Source organism: Carcharhinus amblyrhynchos, chromosome 5 (genome assembly GCF_965287045.1).
Source record: "Carcharhinus amblyrhynchos chromosome 5, sCarAmb.v2.hapA, whole genome shotgun sequence".
NCBI lineage: Eukaryota > Metazoa > Chordata > Chondrichthyes > Carcharhiniformes > Carcharhinidae > Carcharhinus > Carcharhinus amblyrhynchos.
In genome coordinates, this window is record NC_137328.1 from 32,905,891 (window position 1) to 32,933,886 (window position 27,996).

At 41.5% G+C, this 27,996-nt stretch overlaps 1 protein-coding gene across 1 annotated transcript; it reads right to left on the reverse strand.

The window, feature by feature from the left end:
• Positions 1 to 27,996, reverse strand: rest (RE1-silencing transcription factor). The gene is made up of 4 exons (XM_080188587.1): positions 27,888 to 27,996; positions 24,621 to 25,496; positions 16,639 to 16,722; positions 1 to 4,622 (listed from the first exon to the last, which is right to left on the reverse strand). The coding sequence occupies exons 2-4, from the start codon at positions 25,480 to 25,482 to the stop codon at positions 2,023 to 2,025; spliced, it is 3,546 nt and encodes a 1,181-aa protein (XP_080044713.1). The 5' UTR covers positions 25,483 to 25,496; positions 27,888 to 27,996; the 3' UTR covers positions 1 to 2,022.

Here is a 27,996-nt window from a genome sequence, read left to right on the forward strand (position 1 = left end):
GGAAGTTATAGTTTTTTAATTGTATTAAAATAGACATTACAATGAGTTATTGATGTGCGCTAACTATCTGCCACAGGAAACACTGGACTGCTGGTGTTGCCATTAGTATTTTAATACCAAAACAAGGATACCAAGAAGCATTCTAGAAGTCAACAGCACAAGCATGCTTCATATTGGCACGAGCAGAAGCTCCAGACCTCTTACAGCATTCATTATTCAAACTGTAATGTCACAGATTTTTAACTGTAATCGAGTTGTTACCAAAATGAATTCAAAACTTGTATAATAGAGTACCACAAACAATGAGAAGTAAATTACAGTTAAAAATCCATGTAAACGTGAGATTTAATTTGATCACAGATACACAATGAGTTTGTCAACATGATTGTCAAAGCAAAGAAAATGCTTTTCAGCATTTATACTGTTTTCCATATTCTTTAACAAAAGTGGCTACTCCAAACAGTTTACTGAACACATATCATTAAGTCAGGAGAGAAAAAAAATGGTAATCACAGTAATTTATGTTCTTTGGCCATACCAACTCACTAGCTATGCAAATCAGAGGTGAGCAAATCTCTTAAAGTGTTGCATTCCATAATTCTGACAGGAATACATAATCCTCAGTGTGCCAACCAGGGGGTTAGGATTTGAGTGCAACATCAAAACTGCAACAGGTCCTTGTGAGAAGCAAGACCACCGATTGATGCACCGATTAGAAACAGATTACCTCGACAAATTGAAACAAAATAAATTCAATTTATAACAGCTGATCTCTAAATGCCCTCAAGGAACTTCCAGATTTCCAAGAGCACCACGTGCTACTTGCTCAGAATGCTGGTAAGAGAGCACACTCTTCAGCTAAAAAGGATGCAAGACAGCGCTTTTTACACCTCTGCTTATTTGGGATGCTTGACATTCACCTTTCAAAAACTGCGTCACTGATCATTACAGATGGAATATAATTTAGTATTTCACCAGGACAATTCTTCCCCACCACCCATCCATTCCAAAATCTGTTTTGTTGCACAGTGGTTCGGTTAATCGTCAAGTCCCAAATGCTGGTTAAACACACAAATATAAAAACATGATACTGGAAAAAATCTATATATAAACTATCGCTAATTAACTATATTGCATAGTTGATTACTTATATCGTGCAATTTTAAGCTGTTTAAGCACCATATTGAATAATTCTCTTTTATGGCTACCAAGAATTGTTTGCTACAAACTCCTAGATAAGTTTTGTGACATGTAACATTAGTTACTTGAGATGTGATATCATCTTGCAAAGTGCTCACTCCTGTGACTTGAATGAAAAGTGGGATATTTAACATGTCACCTAGAAATGCTCTGTGAACTGTCAACGTATTTCAAGAAAGTAAAATGGGGTCAGCTAACTTGTAATGAAGTATTGCCCAAAATGTAAATCTATGAAAACGGGCTAATTCCATGCATTATACATCAAAATGAAAACACATTAAATGCCCTGGAAATGCAAAACTGTACCAACAAAAGACCATCCTTTCAACATTATTAAAAGAAATATCCCAATCAAACACACAAAGTTTGATTATTTCATTCAACCACTATCTTGTATTTTTAAATTATGAACAGCTATGATAATCACTGTATTTCAGCTTAAACCCTGGGTCATGTAAAAACAGAAAACAAATTCAATGTCCAGTGTTACCAAGTATTTACAATGGGATGAAAACAGAACAGATTAAATGAAATAATTTCTTGAGTAATAATAGTGCAATGAAAATTCAAAATCAGTGGTTGATTAAACTGCTACAAAGCATGATTAACATACTTAGCCATCATGTGTGAATGAATGCTGGTGTACTATCTCTGAATTATGAACTAGAAACGTGAAAGAGCAGGAAATACATGCAGTTAGCAACAAACAGTTCCACAAGGAAAGGCAAGTAAGCCCCAATCCAATCATATTAGTGTGATCTGCATCACTTTGTAACAGGTATTATGAATATTCTGGGAAAGCTCACCAAATCTCAAGACTACTTATTCCTGGCCTTTTGCTGCTTCCTCAAGATAGTACACATTTACCAAGTGGCGATTAAGGTGCTTGGTAAACTCGCCTTTCACACTAAATATACGGTCACAGAATATGCAAACAAAACTCTCTGGAGCATCAATCACATCTTCTTCTACTGTCTTTTTGTTGGTCTTATTATCAGGGATGGACTTTGCTGCTCCATTTAGACCAGAGTCATCACTTCCTTCTGAATCTTCACTGATATCACTTCCTTCATGACTATGAATGCCTTCATCTTCATCTATTTCCCCCATCTCTTCCTTGTCCTGTCTTTTACTCTGGTCCTGCTTGCTATTCTGAACCTCACCACCATCACACTGCAGCTTGCCCTGTTTAGTCTTGCCATCCCGGATCTCATTTGCACCATCCTGAAGTTTCTGCTGGTCAAGAACCTTGTTATAATTCTCCAACTTGTTCTGGTCATTCTGGACTTTCAGCTGCTCACTTTTGTCACTCTTAATCTCCAACAGTTCACTCTTGTCATCCTGGACCTCCATCTGCTCATTACCATCAGCCTGGACTTCCATCTGCTCATTGCCATTAACCTGCATCTCCATCTGCTCACTGCCGTTAGCCTGGACCTCCATCTGCTCATTGCCGTTAGCCTGGACCTCTATCTGCTCACTGCCGTTAGCCTGGACCTCCATCTGCTCACTGCCGTTAGCCTGGACCTCCATCTGCTCACTGCCGTTAGCCTGGACCTCCATCTGTTCACTGCCGTTAGCCTGGACCTCCATCTGCTCACTGCCGTTAGCCTGGACCTCCATCTGCTCACTGCTGTTAGCCTGGACCTCCATCTGCTCACTGCCGTTAGCCTGGACGTCCACCTGCTCACTGCCGTTAGCCTGGACGTCCACCTGCTCACTGCCGTTAGCCTGGACGTCCACCTGCTCACTGCCGTTAGCCTGGAACTCCACCTGCTCTGGTTGAACCTTCACTTGGTCAGTCAGGTCATCCTGGGCCTTTTCCTGGTCACTCAGGTCACCCTGGGCTTCTTTCTGGTCACTCAGGACACCCTTGGCCTCTTGCTGGTCACTCGGGACACCCTTGGCCTCTTGCTGATCACTTGGGACACCCTGGGCCTCTTGCTGGTCACTCGGGACACCCTGGGCCTCTTGCTGGTCACTCGGGACACCCTGGGCCTCTTGCTGGTCACTCGGGACACCCTGGGCCTCTTGCTGGTCACTCGGGACACCCTGCGCCTCTTCCTGGTCACCAGTGCAATCCTGGTCTTTATTTCGATTGTTTAAGTTAGTAAGCTCAGTACTGATTACTTGAACTGGCCTTTCTTGTTCAAATTCAGAAAATAAGCTAGTTTCTTCAAACATCTCTTTTGCCTCCGAGTTATTCAGATCAATGAATGGCTTCGATGAGCAAGTTGTAGGTTCAGTTTTCTGAGAACTACAAGTGGGAACTCCAGTTTGTTCTGTGCAAGTTACAAGAGGTTCTTCTACACAAGGCAACTCATCACTTCTGTTTATCATCTTGTTAGTCAACATTTGTTCCTCTGATTTAGTGACAGTTGACTGGTCAGGTAACAACTGAGACTCTTTTGTCGTCATTTGACAAGCAGAGTCCAAATCATTTTGTTCAACAACAGTGCCAAGTGAAATTTCAGTCACCACAATATCCAAGAATTGTTCGGAATCCTGGGCGTCTCTCTTATGCATCCCTTTGGCACTAGGATCAATGCACGAAGAACTTTTAGGGAAATCTCTTTTCTTCTTCAACATACTTGACTGACGTTCAGACTGATCAGATTTCTTACCTTTATTTGGATCATCAGTAGAAAGCACGCAGGTTTTTTTATACTTTTTGTTTTTCTTCTTACTTTGTTTGCATTTAAGATTTTTTTTGTGCGAGGACTTATCTAATTTGATTCTGCTTTTCTGTGTTTCACGCTCGACCAACTCTTTAGCTTCCCATATCTTCCTCCTTTTCACTTCTGTATGGGTCTCAACTACAGGCTTCTGCTGCAAAGACATGTCTGTTGAGCACCTCTTTCTTTTGCTGCCCTTTATTTTCCTTACCTTCTCTGTATTAGTGTCCCTTTGTCTAGATGGAAGCTTATTAAAAACTTTATGGTTTCGAGTCTTCATCCTTTGACTCTTCGAGCTGAAACCTCGTTCCTTTGATACAGAGGTACTTTTTTCAGGCTTGGCAGTAACCTTCTCCTCTAGATTCTCAGCTCGTTTAAGCTGTAATTTGTCTGACATTTTCCTTCCCATTTTGCCAATAGGAATGTCTAATTCAACTCTTTTGGTGCGCAATTTCACCTTTGACACATCCATGGTAATGTCACTGCAATGTGGGTGCTTGGACTTTATGTGGTACTGCAAGTTGCACTTCTTAGAAGCTGCATACTTACAGACAGGGCACAGAAACTGCCGTGGATTCACATGGAGTTCAACGTGCTTTTTGAAGTTGCTGCGGTCAGCTGTTTTGTATTCACAGTGAGGACAGATTAAAGGTTTGGGTCCATTGTGAACTTGCCTGGCATGTCGTGTTACTTCATGCTGGTTTGATGCCACATAGTTGCATTGATCACATTTAAATGGCTTCTCGCCTGTTAAAATACATGAATAGAAACATTTAGTTACTGGATAGTGCATTATAACAAGGTATTCACCGACCCTTCAGTCAGCGTCACATGGTCAATGAATTTGTCGTGGGAGTTACTATAGTTAACTGACTATCTTATTTCAGTTTGTAATTATAGTTTTCAGAGCACATGTACTTTTAACTAAAGTTTTAAAAGATTTAATGTTTTCATCACAGTGACACACAATGCACATGAAATTTAAAATTCCATCAGTCTTATAATGAAATTCTGGACTTCAATGAACTGCCTGGAATGATTTTGAGAAATTGTATAGCTATTTTTTGATATCCGATTATCCTCTTGCTATTCATAGAACCATAGATTTATGTTACTGTTATATTTCTAGGCTTTTAAGCAACTTCTCATTCGTAAAAAGAAATTATGAATTACTGTCTTTAACCTTGAAGTTAATCATTCCAGAAATTCACTTCACCTGAAGCCTCCCAAATTTTATTTACATTTTTTTGCCCCAGCACCAGAACACCAAGACAAAGAAACAACACTTGTACAACGATGCAAAGTACAGATTCACAGAAAAGGTGTGACAACCACTGACATGACAATTTAATGACTATACACATGCATGTACAAACACACTATACTGCCAAATACATACCAATAATTTCAGTAGTACTCCACTGAGCTTGGTCATCATTACACTACCACAATGCTTGGAGTAAGGAAGTTCAAAGGTTATTTAGGATCTCTTAAGGATATTAGATTTCACTGTGGCGACAGTGAGACAATTTTAAGATTAGGTACTTAAAACATTGAATGATAATAAAATAATATTTTTTGTAATTGTTATAAGATAAAGAAAAAGTGACATTTGACTTTTTTTGTAGGTGGTCACAAATCATTATCAGGTTTTCTTTAAAATTTGTATTGTACTTGCAGAAAAACATATTGGACCTTTGTTGGTATTGTGCCTTTTCTATGGACAGAACGGGCTGAACAATAGTGTCATGGCACTGGGATATAAGTGGGCTGTGGAGTCTCACATTTTATAGTTTGCTGATCATGCTCCATTACGCTGATAGTCTGGGAGTAATTTAGCTGTTAACATGGTCTAATGTTCTTCCAAGTGTTCACCTGTAAGGCACTTTGAGTACCAGGGAAAGAACAGACCTTATACTCTGTAGAGCTGACAAAAAGTGGATCCCCAAACTTACTATCCAACCATAGGCAGCATGTTGCAACCACAGGAACCAACACTGGCCTTGCAATCACAACAGATGCATCAACAGGTCCGATTACACTTTCTGCTGGTTAGCACACTTCCCCCTTCAGCAAAATAGAAGGCCACATTCCCTGTCCTCGAATAAGAAAAGAACAGGAAATTGGAAGTAGAGGAGGTTATGCCCATTAAAGAATTAGGATACATTTAGAATGAAATGGTCACCTCCTGTATTACAAATTTAACAATAATGTAAAATGTAGGAAAAATACAAAAATCTGACCGAACAACTTCAGGAATATACCATGTCAGATATCTTTTACTATTGCAAACTAAATGTTAATACCTACCAATACTGACCATAAAGTAAAAACGTGCCATAAAGAATGGAATCAAAAGTCATCTGGTCCATTGAAGGCATTGTAGGAAAATGGAAATCAACATGTAATGAATAGCAGCCTTACCACACAATGGAAAATAGCTCATCAAAAACAACCATAACATTTCACCTAGTACAATATTGCAAGAAATAAGTTAACCAGCAACTTTACATTTTACTGTGAACTATGAAACCCAAGCAAAGGTAATCCACCCCTTAAACATGAAGAAGAAAAAGAATGATCTCAAGATAAAACTCTCATTAGTTGGGTTAAACAAAGTCAATGAACCGCTCTCTAATTATCAGCAACAGCCTCATGTCAGAACTTTTTAAATACATATAATGCTATATTTTCTTTGCAAGTCATGTCATTTGATCACAAATATTTGCATTTTATGGAAGACATGTGACATAGCAATAAATGCAGTCCAGTTATAATTAGTTCACATTGCTGGTCTGTGTTGGAAACAATAGCTGTTAACAAATGTATGAAATTCTGCTTAGAAGTGATTGTTTGGCTTCTCCTTAAAAGTAGATGTAACAACATGGGTTAAAGAACAGGACGTCAAACCAGTTGGATTTAGGGTTGCCAACCCTCTAGGATTGGCCTGGAGTTTCCAGGATTGAAGATCTAACTTCAGGACACTACTGTGTGCAATCCTGGAGAAATATCATCGGCACATTAAAAATTGTCATTTTCTTTGAACATTTCGCTTTATCAGATATAAAAACATTGAAAAGGTAGGGAAAGCGTTCCCCACCTTTGTTTGGCTGACAGTCAGGCATCATCCAATTGGATAATAAGTCTTTTTTGCTTTCATTTGGCATGAGAAGGTCACAAGGATGGATTTGTTGGATGAAGAATGGCAGTAGTGTGGAGACAAGTCATGCAACAAAACTCCCAGAAATCATTTCATCATAGTTGGTAAATTTAGTCAGAATTATGATGGGAATTCTTTGACAAGTATAGAGGATCCACCAATCATGGGTCAACTGCGAGTTTCTCACACAGATCGGAATTTCTATAAAATTACAGACAACTACTGGTGTAAAACTCTATTCTACAGTTAGGCCATACATGTTCTAAACATTGACGAGTAGATCACTACAATTTATTTTTTAAAATACTACTGTAATATTAGCACTCATTACTAAATGTCAGTTGCAAAACTGACTGCAGTTAAATTATAGCACAGTGCTATCATGTACACAGACAGAATAAACAGCCTGGTTGTCCAGTAAACTATTGAAATACTCAATTACAGTGGATTCAGTTCAAAACTACAAAGTCTAAACAATGAGGTCCCACATGAAGTTAGGTTACTGGAGGTAGTGCTTCCACTTAATGAGAGAGAAATTGCAAGTCACGAGGGTCACATGCTCAAGATGAGAGTGGCAAGGTATAACTCAGATATCAGAGGGATGTTTTTTACGCAGAGGGTGGTGGGGGCCTGGAATGCACTGCCAATTAGAGTGGTGGAGGCAGACACGCTGGCATCGTTTAAGACTTACCTGGATAGTCACATGAGCAGATTGGGAATGGAGGGATACAAACGAATGTTCTAGTTGGACCAATGAGCAGCACAGGCTTGGAGGGCCGAAGGGCCTGTTTCCTGTGCTGTACTGTTCTTTGACTACCACCATTAAGAAGTGACAAGGGCGGAATCACATGCTGTATAGCTGTCTACATTTAGTCATGGTCATGTCAAATAAAAGTAAAATACTGCGGATGCTGGAATCTGAAACAAAAACAGAAAACGCTGGAAAACCTCTGCAGGTCTGGCAGCATCTGTGGGGAGAGAATAGAGCCAACATTGAGTCCAGATGACCCTTTGCCAGAGCTGAAGACAAAGAAAATAGGATGAGATTTATATGCAAGGGTAGGGGATTTGTGTAATTGATCAAGATGTGGTGGACAAAAAGACAAAGGGAATGTAAATGGTAGTGATCGTGGCTGAGAATGGTGCTGAGAGCATCCATTAAGAGATCAGAACTGTGTAAATGGCAGTACAAAGGTGCAGTGTGTCAAAGGACAACCAGAGCCATGTGCAGTTTGCATTCCTTAACACCTGAAAGACAGAAAAAGTTTTTTGTTAAGGCAGCAGATGAAACAAAGAATGAAATGAAACTGGGGATAAGGAAACTTGGAAATAGAGTGACTCGATGTTGCTAGAGAGGTATATCAAATGTGTGCATATGGCGGCGCACATCATTGAGTGTGACTCTCAGGATGCAGCGAGAACAGCAGTCCAAGGAACATTGTACATTCTGGAGATACCTGTAATTCTGGATGGATTGAAGTATGAGGAGTAGAACTTCAGCTGGAATCCGCACGGGCTAAGTTGGAGACAGAGACAGTCACTGAAGGAAATACAGCTGTGAAAGCGAGTTTTGATAAACATCTTGGTCAATTACACAACTCCCCACCCCCTTACAATATAAATCTCATCCTATTTTCTTTGCCTTTAGCTCTGATGAAGGGTGACCCTCAAAAAGGTGGCTCAATTCTTCTTAAGTTATGATAATAAGTAGGGTTATTTGTTTAGGACATAGATTTGAAAATTAGTAAGTGCTGACTCTTAAGGCTGGCAAAATCAATTTTCTTTTTCAACTGGGAAATCCAGATGAAGGCGGTAGGGAATGTTAGTAGGGTGGTGAAAAAGGCATATCAGAAAATTGCCATTATTAATCGAGGAATGGGCGGCATGGTAGCACAGTGGTTAGCATTGCTGCTTCACAGCTCCAGGGACCTGGGTTCAATTCCTGGCTTGGCTCATTGTGTGTGTGGAGTTTGCACATTCTCTCCGTGACTGCGTGGGTTTCCTCCGGGTGCTCCGGTTTCCTCCCACAGTCCAAACATATGCAGGTTAGGTTGATCAGTCATGCTAAAATTGCCCCTTAGTGTCTTGAGATGCATAGGTAGAGGGATTAGTGGGTAAAATATGTAGGGATATGGGGGTAGGGCGTGAGTGGGATTGGTGCAGACTCAATGGGCCGAATGGCCTCTTTCTGTACTGTAGGATTTCTATGATTTCTATGCGAAGGTGATGAAGAGTTTACAAACCAACTTTAGTGTTGACCCAAAGCTTGGCACATATCCTGAACTTACTCCACCCTGTCTCCAGAGATAGCAGAGCGAGTACTCTCCTCAAATGGAGTTTCACTTTGTTATTAGATCAGGATCCTATTCAAGATCAGGCTTCAATTGACTACAACTACAGAATGAAAGTCAAGTGAAATTGTTTTGCAATGGATACTACTATTCATACAAAGTGTACCTGCTTTTGACCCAGTGTTTGCTACAGTTACACATTTAAGGACAACATAAATCCAAGAATTCAGGTGCTTCAAAGTAGAAAACAATTACTTGATGGTAGATTATTCCATGAAAGACAGTAGCCCCAAGATTTGAAATGAACACACAATGAAAGCCTCAACAGGAACCAGCATTGTCAACAGGCAGGTCATAATGATCAACTGGGGGTAGGAGGCAGCAACCGCAATGTCCTCTCCTTCCACTGGACACTTTAATGCAGTCATTGAACCTTTACTGAGGTTCACTACCATTTTTCCACAGCATCCCTGAGAAGCAGGGGAAAAAACCTCTGGCCCAAGGCCATTGGCCCAAAAAGATTGTGCAGTGATGATTCTAGTGGAGGGCAGAATATCTCCATCATGAGGACGATAGGTCTGACCGCTTCATCTTCCCATCATTTTCACTCCAATGGTCCAACTTCATAGAATCATAGAACCCTTACAGTGCTGAAGGTCATTCAGCTCATCAAGTCTGCACCAACCACAATCTCATCAGGCCCTATTCCAAAAACCCCACATATTTACTCTGCTAATCCTCTGGCACTAGGGTCAATTTAGCATGGCCAATCAACCTAACCCACACATCTTTGGACTGTGGGAGGAAACTGGAACACCCGGAAGAAACCCATGCAGACACAGGGAGAACCTGCAAACTCCACACAGACAGATATCCGAGGCGGGAATTGAACCCGGGTCCCTGGCACTGAAAGACAGCAATGTTAACCTCTGTGCCATCCTTCAAGATAAAAACGCGTACCACACTGCCTAGACAGATGATATTTTCCTTTCTACCTATAGATGATTTAAAAAAATGAAGTCCATTGGCATGGGAACAAACTTCAAAGTCCACCAAGAAAATATACAGCAACAAAAAGTCAAAAGATTGAATCACAGTGTAATGCATTTTGCAAAAGTTTCCATACAACAGACTACTCAAAGACTACTTAATGTTCTCCTTTTTTTAGCTTTAAAATGGCAACTCATATGAAATCTCTGGATCCCAAATGAAACCGAATTGGACTCATTGTGTCTAAATTCGCATTTTTTTAATGTTTAGTAATTAACATCTAGATGACCAACAGATACTGCCCACGATAAAGTGCCTGAACTTTAGCCCAGTCACTGTGCCTTATTAGTTATCACAGTGTCTACATTCCTCCCCTTCACATCCTATCCAGCTGTGTAATGCTAAAACCTAAAATGTAAAAAAATTAACCAGGCAGTTTTAATGAATACTGCAGACAATGAACATCGCTTTTGCATTTTGTTCTAAACTGTAAGGGACAATAGATTCTGATGCGCGGTGATGTAGTCAGTACAAAAGCCTTGTTTCAGAACTGGACCTCTACTTTCAAAAGAAAGCTCAGCACAGCAAATACATTTATATGAAGTCAACAACTAAGTTTTGTATGGGATGGCTGAATTAAGGTGGAAGACCACACGCATGTGGTATGTAATCTAACATTCATTATTTGTCCAAATCACTTAGATGAGGAGGTCCTTATTTGTTCCAGGGAAAGAGCCAAAGCCATATTAATACCTACTGGGAAGAGAGGAAATTCCATAACATTTTCAGTAACAGATGTTTCTTGTGAAACTGAAAAATGCAACATTTTAGACATGAGCTGCAAAAGTGATCTTCAATTTCTCTATCAACTTGCAAAATGATGGGCTCTACAATCAGAGTATACAGTTTATTAAACTGAAGCTGCAATAAGCAGACCTGGAACAATCTTAAAAGGAAGTTAAAGGTCAGTAGAACTCAGTGATTTAATACATTTTGTACCAGTTTAAGGCTCAAAATCCCATGAGATGTAAACCTTCCAAAATATTTTATCCACCTTTGCTGAATACCACCAATGTTTGAAGCTTAATTTCCCCTATTATGCTGGAAATCTTAAAGCGCATCAAGGTAAGTAAATCAGCGGGACCTGACAAAGTATATCCCAGGATGTTGTGGGAGGCTAGGGAGGAAATTGTGGGTCCCCTAGCCGAGATATTTGAATCATACATAGTCACGGGTGAGGGTGCCTGAAAATTGGAGAGTGACAAATGTTGTGCCTTCGTTTAAGAAGGGCTGCAGGGAAAAGCCAAGGAACTACAGGCCAGTGAGCCTCATATCTGTAGTGGGTAAATTGTTGAAAGGTATTTTGAGAGACAGGATCTACAGGCATTTAGAGATGCAAGGACTGATTAGGGACAGTCAGCATGGCTTTGTGAGTGGAAAATCATGTCTCATAAATTTAATTGAGTTTTTTGAAGGGGTAACCAAGAAGGTAGATGAGGGCAGTACTGATGATGTTGTCTACATGGACTTTAGCAAGGCCTTTGACAACGTACCACATGGTAGGTTGTTGCATAAAGTTAAATCTCACAGTATCCAGGGTGAGGCATCTAAATGGGTACAAAATTGGCTTCTTGACAGAGGGTGGTTGTAGAGAGTTGTTTTTCAAACTGGAAACCCATGACCAATGATGTGCCTCAGGGATCAGTGCTGGGCCCACTGTTATTTGTCATTTATATTAATGTTTAGATAAGAAAATAGGGGACATGGTTAGTAAGTTTGCAGATGACACCAAGATTGGTGGTATGGTGGACAGTGAGGAAGGTTATCTCTAATTGCAGGGGATTCTTGATCAATTGAGCCAGTGGGCTGATGAATGGCAGATAGAGTTTAATTTAGACAAATGCAAGGTGATGCATTTTGGCAGACTGAACCAGGGCAGGACTTACTCAGTTAATGGTAGGGTGTTCCGCAGAGTTACAGAACAAAGAGATCTAGGGGTACATGTTCATAGCTCCTTGAAAGTGGAGTCACAGGTGGACAGACTGGCGAAGGCATTCAGCATGCTTGGTTTCATCAGTCAGAACATTAAATACAGGAGTTGGGACGTCTTGTTGAAGCTGTACAAGACATTGGTAAGGCCACGCTTGGAATACTGTGTGCAATTCTTGTCACCCTATTATAGAAAGGATATTATTAAACTACAAAGAGTGCAAAAAAGATTTACTAGGATGCTACCAGGACTTGATGGATTGAGTTATAAGGAGAGGCTGCATAAAATGCACTTTTTTCTCTGGAGCGTAGGAGGCTGAAGGGTGACCTTATAGAGGTCTATAAAATAATGAGGGGCATAGGCAAGGTAGATAGTCAATATCTTCTCCCAAAGATAGGGGAGTCTAAAACTAGACAGCATAGGTTTAAGGTGAGAGGGAAGAGATAAAAAAGTGTCCAGAGGGGCAATTTTTTTTTTTTTACACAGAGGGTGATGAGTGTCTGGAACAAGCTGCCAGAGGTAGTAGTAGACGCAGGTACAATGTTATCTTTTAAAAAGCATTTAGGTAGTTACATGGGTACAATGGATAGAGGGATATGGGCCAAATGCAGGCAATTGGTATTAGCTTAGAGGTTTTATGAAAAAAAGGGCTGCATGGACAAGTTGGGCAGAAGGGCTGTTTCCACGCTGTAAACCTCTATGACTCTAAAACTCTTGATGGACAATGACTGCCATACAAGTCATCAATGAACCATGTAGTAGCTTTTGATACAATAAATATTCTAAATAGCAGAATATCATGGATGTTCTTTGGGCTGGTAGCAGTAAATCATGCATTGAGAGATACAATATTTCATTTAATACTTTAAATGTTAGTTTTGCAAGTTTATCTGGATGCCAGAATATCCACAACCGTATATTTGTAAATGAAGATGTCGAGATGCTTTATGCAATATCTGATGCACTATCAGAGACCAAATCTATTCATACGAAATCCAAACAGATACTTTGATGAACACAATAATTAATTCCCAAAGATCCAAAAACCAATTTTACTTCAACCCATATGAAGTTTGTGGATGGATAAGGCATTCAGGAAAATTGTTGGAAAGCGTAAAGAAAATTTCCAGAACACCGGAGACAATTTTGTTCAGTATCAAATGCTTTGCCAAGTGACTGGTTAGTTTGAACAATGACCATAAGGTCCATATACCAGCTATGAACTAAACTGTTTATGGTGAAGGGCGATTTTTTGTAATTAGCTCCTTCTTAGTTCACAGCATTTGCTGTATCATTCGACACACCAGAAGGGCACAAGTGTCAATACCTTAGGCATTTTACTTAGGTTGTAATGTGGGTGTCACTGGCAAAACCAGAACATTTTAACCATTCCTAATTGCCCTTAATTGATACAACTGAGTGGTCTGCTAAGTCATTTCCAATGTCAGTTAAGAATATAACTACATTATATGGATTTGAAATCACACATATGCCAGACTTAGAAAGGATGACAGATTTCCTTCGCTGAAAGACACCAGCACATGGTATGACAGGGTCTTTTGAATCATAGGAGAGTTCAGGCTTTCTCCAACTAAGTGCTGTCGTTGCTTATGCAGCTAAGTTCAGTTTGATACCTGCCCAGATCCTAAAATGTGCTGCAATGTTGTTTTTTGAAAAATAAAAGAGAAAATTAACATCACTTGCAGGTCAAAGCTTTTCAGGAACTCCCTGTAAATGAGCATCCTATCCTTTTGCGCAAGAGCATCACCACTTTTAGGCAACAATTGCCTCTACTGGCTAATACTAACAGCATACGTCTGTAACATCAAGAATATGTTGCTTACATTGATTCTGTCTTTAATGGGTCCACATTCTACTCCACCTCTCCTTGGGGTTAATTTTCATTTGTACAATAGTGTAAGATGGTTGATACCAGAGAGACGGTTCGTTTAATGCCTCTTGGAAATTGCATTTCTATTGACATCCATTTATAAAAGCTTCTACTGCTCTTTCTGATATCCCTTGCGAATTTCTTTTTTTTTGTATCTCACTACTTTATTTTTCTTTGTTGGTTTACATAGCTTTCCCTGTTTGTAGGATTCCACTATTCCCTGCATTTGTATAAACTTTCCCTTATCTTGATATTGTTGCTTACCTGATTTGTTGACTTGGTCCCAAGTGGGCCCTTTGCATTTTAAGGCTTCATAGTGATTCTGTATAATACCAAAACGCTCTGACTACTTTCTACCATTTATCTACAGATTTACCTAATAATAGTTTAGCCCAGTTAACTATGGTCAGTTTATTTCTCATTGTTTCACAGTCTGCCTCACTTAAATTTAAAGCCTTGGTTTCTGACTGCCTTCTCCCTTCGTAGAAAGGCAATGTAATTCACAATCTCTCTATAGCCAGGAGTCCAGAAGGTATGCCAATTGGATTGCATTTATTATGTCAGTATATGTATTGGTGGGGGCACATGTTATATCACATAAGTGCTAAATCCCTCATGATTGAAGTTAAAGGCGAAGGCAACTGAACCTATCCAAGTCTTACAAATAAGATGTAAATTACGACAGAGATTGCAGTCCAAGAATTCAGTGTCGCTAGCCTCAAAGTTACCAAAAGAAAATTTTCTTTTCTTTTTGGGAAATCTAAGTTAGTATGAAAAGAGCACAGAAGAGAGCATTAAAGAATGATTCCCTGTGATTCAGTGAAAAATGGCTGCTAATAACATTAGAAACAGAAGTAAATTACATTTCCAGAATGGAACTGATGGCTTCCTGGATTTTGGCTACAATAAATAAAAGAATCACATAACAAAATAGTGGGCTAGGCCTACTCTGCTGCTACTGGCAAAGGTGAATGAATAAAGTTTGAAGATAATCAAATGCATTATAACAGCAACAAGTGGTTCCCTGAATCACTTGACAATAGTTTAATCTATATGCAAGCTGTTGTTGAATGAGGAGGAATGAACATTGTACAATGCTTGAATTTGCAATTGGTTCCTTGCTTTTCTGCCAATGTCATCACTTGAAAATATTGACCTGATGAAGTTTCACTGTTGCTGGTTATATTTCCAGCAGCTTGTTCAAGTTGCCATCTCATTGTATACGACTGTCATCATGCAATTCAACCAAATGTGGGAAAGTATCCCTGATCCAGTCCTCATAATGCACTCTCAAGTAGTGTCTACATAACAGCAAGCAGGAAGTGGTGAATGGCTAATGAGGCACTAGGGATATTATATCACCCCTAACACCGGCCAAGTCAACATCAGTTAACTCACAGAGGCAGGGCATTTGGTTGCTCAATGGCTTATCCATTAACTGACAAATGTGATGTAAATTCATATGCAAAATGGCATTTTTGAAAAGAACACAAAAAATTAAGCCTCAAACATGTTGAACTTGACAATTGCAATAAAAAGATAGAAATATTACACCTTCAACACAAGCTTGCTACAATCAACATTTGCTATGGAACAAAGCAGTCAGCTGCAACTATTCAAATTTGAGACAGAAACAAAATGGCATTTTCTATTGTGGTTGTATAACTGAAAGGAATTAGCAACTCAAGGCAGCCATGACGTGGAGATACCAGCATTGGACTGGGGTGGGCACAGTAAGAAGTCTCACAATACCAGATTAAAGTCCAGGTTTGTTTGGAATCATGAGCTTTCAGAGTGCTGCTCCTTCCTCAAGTCATAAAGGAGCAGCATCTGATTAAGGATTTGCATCCTTTAAAACATATTTAAAGGAAATTCAAATTAATGCACTGAAAGGTAAAGAGATCATTGAATGCTACATTCTACTTAATTTGGTTTCTTTTAAGAAAAGGTTTTCTTTAATATAAAATAGGCTACTTTCTGAACAAAATCTTTAAAGTGTATTGGACTGCCTGAACTGCTTCACTTGTTCAGTTTGTGAGTCACCTGATGAAGGAGCAGCGCTCCAAAAGGTCATGCTGCCAAATAAACCTGTTGGATTTTAACTTGGTGTTGTGAGACTTCTTATGAATCTCGATGTGAGACTAGGATGACATATGGGCTACACCAGGCACAGATGTCAGATTTCCTTTCCTAAAGGGCATGAGTAAATACGTCACATTTTATGCCATTAACCAACTTGGTCATTTTTACAGATACCTGCATTATTACTATTTTTTAAAGTAACATTCTGCAGTAAATAAACCCACCATGACAATACATAAACCCACAATCTCAATACATAAACCCACAATCTTTGGAATGACAGATACAATATTATGCATCTATTAACTGATCTGAAATTACAACAAAAACATGGCTCACTCACCACTAATTATACTAACCTGAATGTGTACGCATATGTCTGGTCAGATGAGTTTTCTGAGAACTTGAGTAAGGGCACTGTGGGCATTTGTAAGGTCGTTCACCTGTTAAACAAGTGCAGAGACATTAAAAAAAAATGTTTCTCCATCAAAGAAGTTGAAAGTTTTACACAGAACTGCCCAAAATGTGCTCCAGCAGCCCTGGCAATTGAACACTCAGGGCCTGAGCAACTGGTTTCTAATTGGACTTAGTTTTGTGAATCTGAAGGTTTGGAAAAGTTGGTCCTGGCGTGGTTGCCACTTTGACCTGTTTGCATAAACAGAACATTCTGAAGAAGCTGTTGCATTGTTTCAGTAACAAGGTTGCATTGTTACTATTTTGTGAGACACATACCAATATCATTGTAGTTAGTTTGGCCTCTGAATATGCCAAAATATAAGAACATAAGAAATATAAGAAATAGGAGCAGGAGTAGGCCATCTAGCCCTTCGAGCCTGCCCCGCCATTCAATAAGATCATGGCTGATCTGTTGTGGCTCAGTTCCACTTTCCCGCCCTCTCCCCATAACCCTTAATCCCCTCTCTTATCAAGAACCCATCAACCCGCTTCTTAAAAATATTTAGCGAAGCAGCCTCCACCACTTCAACGGGCAGAGAATTCCAGAGATTCACCACCCTTTGAGTGAAGAAGTTCCTCCTCAACTCCGTTCTAAACCGCCTCCCCTTTATCTTGAGGCTGTGCCCCCTAGTCCTACTGTCTTTTTTGAGCGGGAAGAGTCTCTCCACCTCTATCCTATCCATCCCATTCATCATCTTATACGTCTCAATGAGATCTCCCCTCATTCTTCTAAACTCTAACGAGTACAAGCCTAGTTTATTCAGCCTCTCCTCATAGCTCAATCCCCTCAACTCCGGTATCAGCCTAGTAAACCTCCTCTACACTCCCTCCAGGGCCAAAATATCCTTGCGCAGGTGCGGCGCCCAAAACTGCACACAGTACTCCAGCTGCGGCCTCACCAATGCCCTATACAGCTGCAGCAAGACCTCCCTACTTTTATATTCAATCCCCCTCGCTATGAAGGCCAGCATCCCATTCGCCTTCCTGACCACCTGCTGCACCTGCAGGCTGGGTTTTGTTGGCTATTAGATGAGAACTCCAAAAACTATTATATAGCTACAGGCTTACTCTATTGAACAGAGCAAACTTGCACAACCTTAGGGTCTCCCACAGTACTTCACAGTCAATGAAGGACTTTAGAACTATAGCAACCAATGCTCATGCAGCAGGGTCCCATGAACAACAATGACCAGATAATCTGTATTTGGTGACAAAACATTAAGGGGTAAATATTGTCCAGAAGACCAGGCAAATTCTTTCAGTCTTCTTTGAAAAGCACCATGGGATCTGGTTAAAAGCTCAAAAATTGATGGAAAAAAGAGACATGCTTTCAAAGCTCTATGTCTTGTACTTGTCAGTGTAGCTCACAAGAATTTTCCAACGTCAACAGGGGAACAAGAATGCACACTGTATGAGAAGAGAGTGCTGACTGATTGCCAGAGGCATTGCCATGGAGAACGCAGCATGGAAGGTTTGTTCGGGGGTGGGGGGGCGGGCGGGCAGGGTTGGTCAGCCATGGGGGGATTATCAGGGCTTGGGGACAGGGGTCACTATATTCTTGCAGGGGTTTGTGCATACATAGATGGGGATGGGGGGGGTGTTGTCAGAATGGGGTGGTGTGTGAGGAGCCCCCTGGGGGGTTGGCATGCTGGGTATGCCCTATCATGAGACTAAGGAGAGTCTCCTGAGGGAGAGTCCTCCAGTGGGTCATTGTTAGAAGAGATTTTAATTCTTCTAACTTCTTCTGTGTAACCATTGGTATAACCCAGTCAGAGTCATCCAAAGTTTTCAATTTAAATTGCATTTTCCAGATGGATCCTGCCCTAGGTTGTTAGTGAAAAAGATTTGCATGGCTGACTAAGTTGGGTGTTTCCAATGCCCAAGTCAATGCTGGATGATCCATGCAGTACTATTCTTATTGGACTTTATTATAATGGTTTGCTATAACTGAGTGGTTTACTCGGCCATTTCAGAGGACAGTTAAAGTCAACCATGTTGTTATGGATCTGGAATCACATGTGAGCCAGACCAGGTGGGGAAGATAGGTTTTCTTTCTCTTCAACATCCTCCTTCAATCTGATGATTGTAAAGCTCCCAATGTCATCCGAAGAGATAGACACGCAAATTCAACAGGGTGCACAGATGTTTAGTCTTTTCATGGTCTGGATGCTCATTGGCTAAGCCCTTGTATCTCTAGGTTAATGGGTTCAACTCCTGATTTCAGGGATTTGAACACATTATCTAGCCTGACAGCAATGTCAAGCATCCTCGACTCACTAGCCATCTGTGCACTAATGATCAGTTTGGATTCCATTAGGACTCCTCTCCTCCAGACCTCATTATAACTTGGTCCAAACTAAGAGGTCTGGACAGGATAGATAGGGAGAAACTGTCCCCCGTGGTGGAAGGATCGAGAAGTCGAGGACGTCAATTTATGCTGATTAGCAAAAGAAGCAATGGCAATATGAGGAAAAATTTTTCATGGAGTAATTAGGATCTGGAATACACTCCTTGAGGATGTGGTGGGAGGCAGATTCAGTTGTGGCTTTCAAAAATGAATTGGATCTTTACCTGAAGAGGAAGAAATTGCAGGGCTAATGGGAAAAGATAGAATGTCACTTAAGTGAGATCCAGCGCCAGATACAATGGGCTGAATGGTTTCCTTCTTATGATTCTAAAGGGTATTTGTGAACCAGATATGATTTTACAACAATTGGTAGTTTTATGGTCACTATTGCTGAGGCTTCTTTTTATTCCACATTTATTTTATTACATTTAAGTTCCCCCTGTCCCCATGGAGGGATACAAATTCATTTTTGGAATAGTAGTCAGGGCCTTTGCATTACTATTGCAGTAACATAACCACAATGCTACTGTTCCCTCAATACAAATCATTGGCTGATATGAAGATTTTGAAATCAGTACTTTAAAGCTTTTCCAAAGCTTATTAAAGAAAGATCTGCTACCAATTCCAGTTTAAATGTACTCACCTAGCGCAAGCATTTTGAGGATTTTGTTACTCTTTGGTGGAACATTTCATTGTAATTAAAAAAAAAATCACTACAGTGCAGCTTTCAGTTTTTATGCAATATTACCTGTTCATCTTCTTGCAGAAATATTTTTAACTGTTTTTGACCTCTCGTTGAAAAGGGAAAAATAGAACAAATATAAACCTTTAGCACTTGCTTCAAGACCTCACTAGAACTGATTTCATTCAATCTCAAATGATGAAACGCCCAAATCATTTTGCAGGTCTCAACTTAATGAAAGTACAGGGCTCAGAGTTACATTATCTTTGCATTTAGCTGCATTTTAATTTCAGAAAACCCAAGTTGGTTTCTTTTGTCAACCCTCACTTGCTCCAAACAGTTGAACTTGTGCTAGATAGACATTGGATTTTATTTATTTGTTGTTTATCCCACCACAACTTTCTTTAAAGAGTCAACATATGGAAATGACTTCCATACAAGAATTCCACATCCTGAAAGTAGTCATTGGAATTGAATTGGCAAGGTTGGAGGAGTACATGAAAAATAGTTACATACAAACACAGGAGTAGACCATACAGCCCTTCAAGCCCACTCCGGCATTCAATTAAATCATGGCCAACCTACTCAACACCATTTTCCTGAACTATCCCCATATCCCTTGAAGATTTTTGTATGTAGAAATCTATCGATCTCAGTCTTTAACAAAGCAACTGTATTTCTCTTAAATCTGCAGTATGACTTCCTACTTTTGTAAAATAGATCACCATGCAATCAGAAGATCAACACATAACTTTATAGGGCTAGAAGTTCTCACTTAGTTATGCTGGATTTTTCTGCGCAATTTGCACAACATCAGGCAAAAGGTTGCAAAACTTTTAATGCAAATTACCTTTAACACAAATCAAGTTTCCGCCATCTTTGTGCTTAGAAGCTGAGCTGAGTGTTTCTAACTGTGCTCATTTGCAGGCCTTCAAGGAAGATCTAACCAACAAGTTGATTCTATGGATGCAAAGACTCTAAAAAGGCACAACTTGACTTTTTTATCCCAATGTAATTAGCAAATAGTTCTGTATTTTTTTAAAAGCTATTTTCAGTAATTCACAATTGAGCTACCCACAGATAATGGATTGAGTGATTTGAACTGCTTATTTTACGATAATTCCATTTGCAGCTGTGTTTGTGAAAACGCACCAAGTAACGGGAATAATTTTAAAGCTGATTTTTTTTCAGATTATGTTTTAAAGGCTACCTGTTTGCATTGGCTCATGCAGATTTTAATCCCAAAAGTGAAAACTCCATTCCATAATAGTGAAGCAAAAATGTGGAAAACTAACATATACCAATGATGTTTGCCGAGCCGACTTTTTGATTCATAGAATGATACAAGTCAGGTCAGTCTAACAAATGATAAATCAACTTGCTGAAACATTCTTCAGCAGAAGAAATAACAAAGCTTGTTATCCAACCGGTGAGAGATTGTAGAGCTCTAAGGTGTACAGGAATCTAGGTGTTTGAGTGCAAGAACCACAAAAAGCTAGTATACAGGTACAGCAAGTAATTAGGAAAGCTAACAGAATGTTATCATTTATGGTGAGGGAAATACATTACAAAAGTAGGAAGGTTATGTTTTAGTTGTACAGGGCATTGATGAGACTACATCTGCGCACTGTGTACAGTATTGGTTACCTCATTTAAGGAAAGATGCAGTTCAGAGAAGGTTTACTAGACTAATGTCAGGAACAGGCGAGTTATCCTATGAGGAAAGGTTGGACATGTTAGAGTTTAGAAGAGTAAGAGGGGACTTGATCAAAACTTTTAAGATTCTGAGGGATATTGACAGGGTGGGCATGGAGGGGATGTTGAAGGAACTACAACTAAGGAATCACTTTAAAAATAAGGCATTTCTCATGAGATGAGGAGAAATTTCTTGTCTCAGAGAGCATTCTCTGGAACTCTCTCTCCCTCAAAAGGCATTGGAAGCAGAGTATTTTAATATTTTGAAGGCAAAGCTGGATAGATTCATCTTAACAAGGGGTGAAAGGTTATTGCGGGTAGGCAGGAACGTGGGGATCAAGTTACAATTAGATCAGCCATGATTTTATTGAACAGCACAGCAGAATTGAGGGGCCGAGTCATCTACTCCTGCTTATAATTCATATGTTTGTTTGTAAATTGAAAATTTTGGCAGGATTACTCTTGAAGACTACAGTACTCATTATCCAGCCTTATGCATCTTTCTTTAGTGTAGAGTGGTTCCCCATCCTGTATGCTCGTACACAGAATTAGAAGTGCGTAAACATTCAATTTTATTATTTTACAAAATTATGGACACACACAACCAATATCAATGTGATATATTTGAATAGGCTATAGGATGATCATAGAGATCTACAGCACAGAAAAAGGCCCTTCAAAGTTCAAGATGAGAAGACCTGAATTATCTGTTGTCTTTAAGACATATTAGAATGCATTCTAACAACAATTCAAAAATATCATTAACTAAATGGCAACAGACTATAACATCAAAAAGACAAATGAAAGATAACTACATTACTTCGAAGTAAGGCCATGTAAACTCTTACGGATAAATGTAAAACGTCTCAAGCACTATTTTAACTTCCAGTATGCTGGCTAACATTTTCCCTTCAACCAACATTACTAAATAAATTGTCTGGTCACTTTTCCCACTGCTGTTTTCAGTACCTTGCTGTGTTCAAATTGCCAGGTACCTTTCCAACAATATATTTGTGGCTAAGCCTGATTCACTGTAAAATATTTTGGGACATCCTGAAGAGTAATATAAAGCACACTTTTCTTACTTTTATACCCCTTGCCACCTTCTGCCAATTCTGCAAATGCTTCATTATGATCCCAACATGCCATAAATTATTAATGCAGAATTAACATACATAAGTTTTTTGTACATAAATATTTTAAGGGCTTGAAATAAACAATGATGCTGGTGCTGCAACAAAAGCTATGACAATGAATGACAAATCTACCTTTGTCCTAACTTGACTGATATTACCATGGTGCCTTATTTTTGGCAGAATTGGTGCCTTTTAATACACAGTACCAACTGGTTCATTCAGCAGCACACTTGCCCAAATCTAGCATCATTCAGGATTTGTGTGTACAATCTAGACTGATCCTCAGTACTGCACTGAGGAACTGCTGAAATGTTGGTACTATCTTTTGAATAAGACATTAAGCCTGATCTAAAAAGTCCCCACCACTAATTGAAGAACAGGGAGTTCTCCTAGTGTTATTAAAAAAATCCTCCATTAACCACCATATTCAAATAAACGGGTTAGTCATCTCATTTGGTAGATTTTTGGACTTCGCTGTATGCAATTTGGCAGATGCACTGCCTGCATTGCATCTCTGACTACACTTGAAATGTAACACATTGAGCTATAGAGTTATAGAGGAAACAGGCCCTTTGGCCCAAGTTGTTCATGCCACCTTTTCTTCATTTGAAACGACTAAGCTAATACCAATTGCTTATGTTTGGCTCACATCTCTCGATAGCCATCTTACTAACATAACTGTCTAAATGCTTTTTAAAAGACAAAATTGTACCTGCCTCTACTAATATCTCTGGCAGCGTGATCCAGATATTCACCATCCTCTGAAAAGAAATTACCCCTCTGGACCCTTTTATATCTCTCTCTTCTCACCTTAAACCTATGCCCTCTAGTTTTGGATTCCCCTACCTTTGGGAAAAGATATTGACTATCTAGCTGATCTGTGCCCTCATTATTTTATGGACTGCTATAAAATCACTCCTCAGCTTCCTACGTTCCAGAGAAAGAAAGTCCCAGTCTATCCAGCTTCTCCTTATACTTCAATCCAACAAGTCCCAGTAGCATCCTAGTAAATCTTTTCTGCACTCTTTCTAGTTTAAGAATATCCTTTCTATAATAGGGTGACCAGAACTGTACACAGTATTCCAAGTGTGGCCTTACCAATGTCTTGTACAACTTCAACAAGACATCCCAATTCCTGTATTCAATGTTCTAACCAATCAACCCAGGCATGCTGAATGTCTTCTTCACCTATCCACCTGTAACTCCACTGTCAAGGAGCTACGAACATGTACGCCTAGATCTCTTTGTTCTATAATTCTCCCCAAAGCCCTATTATTAACTGAGTAAGTCTTGCCCTGGTTTGATCTAGCAAAATGCATCACCTCACATTTGTCTAATATGCCATTCATATGCCATTCATCAGCCCACTGGCCCAATTGATCAAGAACCCGTTGCAATCTTCACAGTCCACTATGCCTCCAATCTTGGTGTCATCTGCAAACTTACTAACCATACCTCCTAAATTCTCATCCAAATCATTATTAATAACAAATAATACTGGACCCAACACCGATCCCTGAGACCCACCACTGATCACAGGCCTCCAGTTTAAAAAAAATTTCTACAACCACCCTCTGTCATCAAACCAATTTTGTATCCATCTGGCTACTTTGTCCTGGATCCTGTGAGATTTAATTTTATGCAACTACCTACCGTGCGGTACCTTGTCAGAGGCCTTGCTAAAGTCCTTGCTAAAGACAATATCAACTGCACTGCCCTCATCTATCTTCTTGGTTACCCCTTCAAAGCTCAAATTTGTGAGACATGATTTTCCACTCACAAAGCCATGCTTACTGTCCCTAATCAGTACTTGCCTCTCTAAATACTTTCTAACAACTTACCCACCACAGATGTGAGGCTCACCATCCTGTAGTTCCCAGGCTTTTCCCTGCAGCCTTTTTAAACAAAGGCACAACTGCTTTCATAGGATGCAATAACAGTGTTAAATGCAAATTATTACTTGAAATTTAACATTAAACTGTTCCCACACATTCAACTTTCTTCCCATAACTAATTAAGTCATACCTGTGTGCGTTCGCATGTGCTGCACGTAGTTATTCTTTCTGTCGGAGAAATAAGAGCACTGCGAACAAGTATAAACCTTACGGGGAAAGTGGTTCCGCAAATGCTTTTTCCAGTGATATTCACTGACAGTAGTGTAGGTGCAGATGATACATTTATAAACTTTCTCATTCTCCCCAACTTTGTCGTGGTGTTTTAGATGTGCCAAATAATGATCGTATCGGCTTGTGTTATATCCACATCTATCACAGCGAATGGGACCTTTAGAAATATCAGTCTCTTCAGGAACAGGATCTGGAACTTTGGATTTGGTTTGTTTTTCTGCATTTTCCTCAACAATAAACTTTTTGGCACTATGTACTTTGATATGATGCACAAACTCCACCTCTGACTCAGCTTCATACTGGCAGGGGCGACAGCGAAATGGTTTGGATTTCTTTCCCTTGTCAGCCAAGCTCTCCTGATTCACCACTTCTGTTGAATCTATGCCCGAGTCACAAGTGTCTTGGGAAGAACTCTCAAAACTGTCCTTTGTTGCAACACTTGGTAAAACTGGATTTTCGGCACTTAGATTCTCAGACTGAAATGCATCATTCACGTCAGTTCTCAAATCGTCCTCATTGTCTGATAAATTGTCATTTACTGTTTTCAATTCTGCCATCTGTCTAACCTCTCCCTGATAATCATAACAGCTTATATTACCAGTTAAGGCAACATTTGCCAACATAACCAACTGTGGTGCTGCTGTCAAGTCATTCTTTGAAAGATAATTAAGCCCACATATTTCCTCATCTGAAGAAATTCCAACACTGGAGTGAGAAAACATACTGGTCCCACTCGCTTGCTCGAGCACTTGTGCAGCCATCTTCAATTTTCTGTCTGCAAAAACACAAAATGATCTGTGAATAAACAGAACGTTGATCCAGAAATTTTAATTTTTGCAAGAAAAAAATTTGCTTATTTTATCAAACCAATTTAACTACATCATGCACCAAGAAGCTTAAACAAGGATTAAGCAACTTGAGGTTGTACAGCTTTATCTATGTAATTACAAGTACCCAACCATTTCAAGCAGGACTGTACATGCTTAATAAATGAAAAGTTCATTTGTGACAACTTTGGATCAATGTAAAGAAAAACTCAATTTGATAAAATTAGTCACCATGACATCTACATTTCAGCATAAATGATGCTCATTAAAGTCCTTAGCGCAAGGAAAAAGATACAGAATGATCAAAGATTCAAACATTACAGCACTGATCATAATTCAAGATGGGGGCTTCTAAAGATTTTAGAAAATGCCTTGCATCTACACTTACTGAAGTAAACCTTAGGAATTGAGGCAGAAGGAGGAGGGGTTTCTATTAACCTTTCACAGAATCATAGAAACTCTACTGTACAGAAAGAGGACGTTCGGCCCCTTGGGTCTGCACCGATCTCAATCCCACCCAGGCATTACCCCCATATCCCTACATATTTACCCACTAATCCCTCTAACCTACACATCTCAGGACACTAAGGGCAATTTTAGCATGGCCAATCAATCTAACCTGCACATCTTTAAACTGTGGGAGGAAACAGCGCCTCAGAGGGCGCCCGGGAGGTGGGAAGGCAGGGGTGCGGCGGCACCAAGGGGGCCGGATGGGGGTGCGCCAGTGCCCGGCACGTGCGGGCAGGGGCACAGCGACCCCCCCGACAGGTGGGGCGGGGGCACAGTGGCTCCCGAGGAGGGGCGCAGCAGTGCCTGGGTGGGTGCGGAGAGGGCACAACTGCACCTGGGGGGGCAGGGGTGGGGCACAGCAGTGCCTGGGTGGGCAGGGAGGGGGCACAGTGGCACCTGGGGGTGGCAAAGAGCAGCATGATGATGGCTGGAGCTGGCAGAGAAGGGGTGCAGTGGCGCCTAGGTGGGGCAGGTGCACTGGGTCACCTGAGGAATCAGGGCAGGGGCACAGCTGTGCCGGGGGGAGGGGGGGCGGCCGTGGTGGGTAGGGATCAGTGCAGACGCGGAGGTCAGTCGGGAGGGGGATCGGTGGGGAGGTAGTAGTTTTGATGGGGGGGGGTCTTGGATGGGGAGGGTGGGGGCTTGATGGCGAGGGTGGTTGGTGAGGAGGGGAGGGTGTGGCAGGGTGGGGGCGAGGGAGAATTCTTGGTGGAAAGGTGGAGGTCTTGGTGGGGAGGGGCGTGTTGGTGGTGGGGAGGGGCGTGTTGGTGGTGGGGAGGGGCGTGTTGGTGGTGGGGAGGGGCGTGTTGGTGGTGGGGAGGGGCGTGTTGGTGGTGGGGATGGAGACAGGGGCGTGTTGGTGGGGGGCTGGGCAAGTTGATGGGGGAGTGGTGTTGGTAGGGGGCTGGGGGTGTTGGTAGGGGGCTGGGGGTGTTGGTGGGGGGGGGGGATGTTGGTGGGGGGGGGGATGTTGGTGGGGGGGGGGGGGAATGTTGGTGGGGGGGGGGAATGTTGGTGGGGGGGGGGGAATGTTGGTGGGGGGGGGGAATGTTGGTGGGGGGGGGGAATGTTGGTGGGGGGGGGGATGTTGGTGGGGGGGGGGGGTGTTGGTGGGGGACCAGGGGAGTTGATGTGGGGGGGGAGAAGTTGATGTGGGGGGGGGGGGGAAGTTGATGTGGGGGGGGGGGGAAGTTGATGTGGGGGGGGGGGGAAGTTGATGTGGGGGGGGGGAAGTTGATGTGGGGGGGGGGGGGAAGTTGATGTGGGGGGGGGGGGAAGTTGATGTGGGGGGGGGGGAAGTTGATGTGGGGGGGGGGGGGGAAGTTGATGTGGGGGGGGAGAAGTTGATGTGGGGGGGGGAGAAGTTGATGTGGGGGGGGGAGAAGTTGATGTGGGGGGGGGAGAAGTTGATGTGGGGGGGGAGAAGTTGATGTGGGGGGAGAGAATTGATGTTGGGGGGGAGAGAAGTGATGTTGGGGGGAGAGAAGTTGATGTGGGGGGGGGAGAAGTTGATGTGGGGGGGGGGGAGAAGTTGATGTTGGGGGGGAGAAGTGATTGGGGGGGTAGTTGGTGGAGGGGGGGGAGTGGGTAGGGGGGGAGTTGATGGGGTGGGGGGACTTGAGGGGGGGGGGGAGTTGATGAGCGGGGGGTGAGTTGTGGGGGGGTGGTGTTGGTCGGGGGCGGGGGTTGGGGCTGATCCGCTCCGGGCCTGGCCTGCTCGGCGATCAGCCCTGGACAGCGCCTCAGAGCTGCAGCCTCTCCGGGCTGCTCTCCCGTCGCTCCGGTGAAGAATCGGGCCGCCATCCAGCACCCTTCCAGCCCGCTCTCACCTGCAGCTAGGCCCGGGCCCAGCGGCTATCGCGTTGCAGCTCTGCCCGCCTCACATTCCTTCACATCGAGCGGCCCCGCAGCAACTCCCAGCCCGGCCCCAGCGCCGCC